This window comes from Octodon degus, unplaced genomic scaffold (genome assembly GCF_000260255.1).
Source record: "Octodon degus isolate 3935 unplaced genomic scaffold, OctDeg1.0 scaffold00060, whole genome shotgun sequence".
In the NCBI taxonomy this organism is placed as follows: Eukaryota; Metazoa; Chordata; class Mammalia; order Rodentia; family Octodontidae; genus Octodon; species Octodon degus.
In genome coordinates this window covers 1,937,537-1,943,485 of record NW_004524636.1, presented here as the reverse complement: position 1 = coordinate 1,943,485, position 5,949 = coordinate 1,937,537, and the positions used below count along the sequence as shown (strand labels likewise).

Below are 5,949 nucleotides of genomic sequence, written 5' to 3'. Positions count from 1 at the left end.
AAAAAAAAAAAAAAAAAAATACTATCCAGGGCTGGGTGTGGCGGTGTATGCCTATAATCCCTGCACTCAGTAGGCTGAGGCAAGAGGACAGCTGAGCTCGAGACCAGCCTAGACTACAAAGTGACCTCAAGGCCAGCCTAGATTACATAGTAAGACCCTGTTTCAAAAAGAAAGAAAAGCAAAGCAAAGGAAAATGAAAATTCACTACAACAACCCACCACCAGATTAGAGCTGGCAGAGGTGAAAAAAATGAGAACTTTAAGCCAGATCAATAGGGCAGGGGATGTAACTTAGTGGCACAGCAATTGCCTCATATGTACAAGGTCCTAGGTTTAATCCCTGGCACTTAAAGAAGAAAAAAGAAAAAAGGTTATATAATAATTACATAATCTGAAGATAAGAAGTGAAAAAAATACTGAAAAAAATGAACTGGGCTAGAGACCTGTGGGATACTGTCAAGCACAACTTATGCACAGTGGGTTGCATAGGGGAGGAGAAAGAGAAAATACTTTAAAAGAAATAACCTTGCACAGAAATAGACTGAAACTGAAGAATGGCATATATGCTCAATACTTTCATTTCATCTGGTAATATATGTTAAAGGACTTTCTGTTCATGAATTTTAATATTTTAAAAATCTTTACTTAAAGGGGAAAAAGTTTCTTCCTACTTTTTAGTGATACTGTGATATATCAGGTATGAAAATAGAGCTAATGATGCTTTTTCTAATTTTATCTTGATTTTTCTGACAGGTTGAGATGACACATTATAATACATGTGTAACCTATTGTTAACTTTGTGGTTTAAAAATGTTTATTAAATCCAATTCTTTAGTAGACTAAATCTTTTGTGTCTGGTGTATTCAATATACTTTGATGTCTAAAAGAAAAATATTTGTTAAAATAGTCTTTGAGTTTCATCCTGTGGGACCTATTGTTCTTTGGTTTTTGTTTTTAACTTTCCATCCCAGTTTCTAACTTTGCACGTACTAGTCCTCTAGAAATATGCACATTAAACTGAAACAATTTGGTGGGAGGAATTCTGCACAGAGCTTGTTTTCCAAAGAACAGTACTGTTCAGAGGAACAAAACTATAAACTTCCCTAAGCGTACTATGAAGCACAGTCCTCAACCCAGCAATGTTTGAAAGTGAGGCCAAGAGAAGTGGCAGGTTAATGATGGCACTAACCTTATTAATGGGTTAATTCAATAATGCACTGACAGCTGAATGGACTAGACCGATGTGGGGTCTAGCTGGAAAAGCAGGTCACTGAGGGTACACTTTTGAAGGGTATATCATCTTCCCAGTTCCTCTCTCTCTGGCTTTCTTCCTACCTTGCCTGCTTCCTGGCTGCCATAACGTGCGCAGCCTTCTTTTACATCCTTCTGCCATAATGTTTCAGGCTTGGAGCCACCTGAACATGGACTGCAATCTTTGAAACCATAGCCAAAACAAACCTTTCCCCTCTAAGTTAGTTTCCCAGGTATTTATTTGGCCACAGTGATGAAAAGCTGAATAACAAAATAGTTAGTCAATGACATAACAAGAAAAAACAGAAGCCAGTATCTTTCATGAATATAGATGGGATTGCTTTAAACAAGAGAACATAAACTTTGTGAGATCTTGACTATGGTGATGATTTCACAAGTACACTTATGTCAAATTTATAAAATTATATACTTTATGTGCAGCTTAGTGTACATATGCATATCAATTCTAAATCATTAAAGCCATTCACAAGCCATATATGTAAACACAACCAAAAATAAGTTAATAGCTCAAGAGACAATTCTTAAAATGCTAGTTTCAAAATTGCTAAAATACAAGGCCTACCAGGTTTAGAAAACTGATATTATTTGCACCACAGAGTATCCTGGGCAATGGCTGCATGCCTGGAATATCTTTGTGCCTCTTATGTGATGTTCAGTAGGCTATCCAATCTTACCAACCCTCCCCAGATGACAGTTGGAAGAAAATAAGGCTGGATGCTGTGAAACCAGCTAGCAGATAACACTATCTATAATATATGAGGGAGGTGCGCATGGTGGCAGGCTAATGCTTTTCTTGAAACAATTCAAAGATTGGACACAAGTTCAGTAAGTGGAAGACACAGAAAACCAGATCCCAGATGATATCATGAATTTGATAATAATCAGTGTCTTCCAAAAAGCCAGGAGCTTTCCTCTCAAGTAAATTTTCCATACCTGGACTTACAGTGTATCTTCCTCTTTATGAGGCATCTCTACCACCCCTGAACAGGCATAACAGGTCACCTGCATTATGAGATTTTGGCAAGAACTCTAAGGGTCTCTTTCAACTCCAAGACCCTATAAGCTGTCAGGAAGTTCAATACTAATCTACAATGAGTATTCAGTAATTCATAAGCACTTGCCTCCATTTCCCTCAAATCAACAGAGGACTAATAACTGAAGCATAAAGATTATGTGGCTCTCTACATATTTGTTACCGCATCTGAAAACTGCACAATTCAATTACAAAAAAATCACCAGTTTCACTTTTAACTGTATTATCAACTTAGTATCATATAGAATAGGTGGGAATTTGTTGCTTAAACCAAATAAGCTCCCTTCTCTCCCAGGAGAGTTGGTATTCCCAGCAATTCTGAATCCCCTTGGTAACACACAGGTTTGGAAGGGTCAGGAGATGCCTTCACAGAGGCATGGACCAGGGAACTAAGGAACACAACATTCCCTGCAGCTTTTATGCCTCCCAGCCTCCTCTGTTTCCCACCTCCCTCAAAATAAGGCATGCACAGCTGTTCCAGGGCTGCTGACTGACTTACAACATGGAAAAGTGTTGTGAATCAAAGTTTTTTCTTCAGCATAGTACTTCATAAGGTTACAATAAAACCATGGCCTTTTAGTACAGAGCCTCTCTCATCAACTCCTGCCTTTTGCAACTCTGCCCTGTACCCCCCACACACTCACAGAACCAGGTTCAAACACACTACTGAAATTACATGAAAATTAAAACTTTATTATAACTCAATCAAGTCATTCTCAACTTTGATACATAGTTAACTATGTTTTATGCTAAACTGTCAACTTACTTAACAGTTCATATAAACCTCCCCCTTTTTGGTTGTAATGGGACTGAACCCAGAGACACACATGCCAGGCAAATGCTGTACCACTGGGCTACAATTCCAGCCCTTCTTATTTTATTTTTAAACAGTCTAAGTTCTCCGGGCTGGCATTGACATTGCTACTCTTCCTGAAGAGTGGGGATAACAGGCACGTGCCACTGTACTTGGCTCCTCAGAATGTTCTAACAAAAGATGTATTTGACAGCTATAATCACTGTACAAACAGGTGCCATTCTGCCAAAGCCCGTTATATGCCAAGCCCCTGCTACAGTACCAGAAACACCAAGATGAGGAAACCTAGGTCAGGCAGCCATGGGCAAGGTGATAGCTAAGGATTCCACTGCCTGAGGTGAAAAATTTCAAGAAGCATTCCCTAGAAAGTTTTAGAGTCTTTCTCAGAGAAGAAGCATCAGATTATAATTGAAGATAACATTTCAAGTAAGTAAGATAGTCAAAAACCTTTCAATTTTATTTTATTTATATTTATTTTTTTATTTTTATTTTTGGCGGAACCAGGGATTGAACTCAGACCCTTGCGCTTGCCAAAGAAGTGCTTATTTCATTGAGCCATGTCCCCGGTCCCAACCTTTCCATTTCAGCCTATCAAATATTCTCACTGTAAAATCATATACAGTGCTAAAAATTAAATATTTTATAAAAGATATTAGCTATTGCCAAAAGTTCTAATTTCTAAATTTTATTGGCTTTCTTCACAAAATCTTTAAACTGTTGCCTGTTTTACTTTTCCTAACCCAAATTAAAATACCTTCCTGTTTTTCATCACTATAATAAAAATTTTAAAAGTCAAAGAGATCCCAATATAATGCAACTTTAGGGTTTGATACGACTTTAAAAGTAGAAAGAGATACCAGTAACTGCAAAAACAAAATGAGAAAAATTAATAATGTGATTAAGCTATTTAGCTTCTCAAAAAGTCTTTAAAGTTCACTGTAAGAAGTAGGAAAATAACTACTCCGAATCTCTTTTATTGGATGGAGGCTTCTCCAGGGTTCCCTGATATAGAGCTCTAGAGTATGGTCCAGGCATCATTTACAAGTGTGTGTGGCCTGCATCAAGCTTAATTTCCCCATGTCTGCTCCCCTATATTATCCCATATCTGAAGTGCCCTTCTCCACCCAAAACTCTCTTTACCATTCAGACGCAACTGCTAGGAACTTGACAACCTAAGTACCAAAAAGAATGATAGAGAACATAATATGCTAATGTCTATGTAGCGTTGGCTGTCTCAGGTATTCAGACACCACCAAATCAGCATGCTCTGTCGCCTTACAAAGACAGACAAATAAACATGGTTTTTGAAGAAATTCATAACTATACCAAGTATTTTAAAGATAGGTCGACAAATCCATATTTATACGATTTTGTAAAAAATGAAATCCTGTAAATAACATGCAAGCCAAATTCTACTTCATTTTATTTTCATTTTAAACACAAGTGAACTTCTCTAATTACCTGTTGTGTAAGACCGCTGAGTGGCCAAATCTGTTGACATCATGGTGGAGATCAGGTTTGGGAAGCACTGACCAACGGTCACAAGCTAGAAACAAGCAAAGCTCATTTTAGAAAATACTATCACTCATAATCAACAGGAACTGACATAGTCTTTGGGAAGAAGATGAAGTACAGCCTCAAAAAACACCTCCTGACTTTCTTAGTCATACAGTTACTCCTGAGGCACAAAGTGGCAGCAACAAAGCAGCAAGAAAGAAAGGCAGATCACATAGCTATGCTAATTCACAAATACATCCAATATTCATGATAAGACTGTCACTCACTCTATTACCTGTCCATTTTACCCTCTAGAATGTTTTAAGCAAATTTTGTACTCTACAAAGCTTGTTTGAATATAGTGGATTTCTCAATTATTTTCCAATCTTCTCTAGTCTGACTTGCTCAAACTTAAGCAGCTACCATGAAAAACTATCAATGAAAAATCCAAATATTTAAAACTGAAAATTTGTTTATTTATTTTATTTTTATTTTTTATTTTTTATTTTTTTGGGCAGAACCGGGGATTGAACTCAGGCCTTTGTACTTGCCAGGGAAGTGCTTATTCCACTGAGCCATCTCCTCAGCCCCTAAATATACAGATAGTATATATTGGCGGAACCGGGGATTGAACTCAGGCCTTTGTACTTGCCAGGGAAGTGCTTATTCCACTGAGCCATCTCCTCAGCCCCTAAATATACAGATAGTATATATTGGCGGAACCGGGGATTGAACTCAGACCTTTGCGCTTGCCAGGCAAGCACTTATCCTACCGAGTCACCTCCCTGGCCCTAAAAACGAAAATTTAATTTTTAAAAAGTTCTTCCCTAGATCCCCTAGGGTTATTGATTTTCCTTTGTGCTGACCCATGCCAGCAACTTCTCTTCTATACCTTATGCCAGGGGGTGCTTGCACCCCACACCACCCTCATACTCACTGTCTCACTCTGAGACATGCACTGAGCACTTCTCCATCCAAACTGTCTTTCAATTCTGAGAATAACAGCCTTCATGGCCTTCTCCTAGCAGCTTCAGTTCTGACTTCCTCACAGGGGGAACACAGGCCACAACTCCCTAGCTTCTGGCCTACCCAATTTGCTTCCTTCCCTGAAACCACAGTGTTGCAGGATCCCTCCTGTTCAGAAAGATGCTTACCTTGAATGTATACCATCTCTCCTTTTTTTTTTTTTCATAATCTTATTGAGAAACAAATAGCAATGAGACAGTTTCAAACCAAATTGGTAGGACAGTTTCAATAATTAACACATTGCATACATTCTTCCTAATGGTTAATTGCTGTACAAGATACGGACTTGATATCCTATTTACAAACAC

At 38.1% G+C, this 5,949-nt stretch overlaps 1 protein-coding gene across 2 annotated transcripts in view; it reads right to left on the bottom strand.

The window, feature by feature from the left end:
• Positions 1–5,949, bottom strand: part of Atrn (attractin) — a 195,647-nt gene that overhangs the window by 88,217 nt on the left and 101,481 nt on the right. For both annotated transcript variants that reach the window (XM_004634258.2, XM_023718635.1), the window contains one exon: positions 4,580–4,664. In XM_004634258.2, coding sequence (XP_004634315.1) covers positions 4,580–4,664 — 85 coding nt within the window. The remainder of the gene's footprint in view (positions 1–4,579; positions 4,665–5,949) is intronic.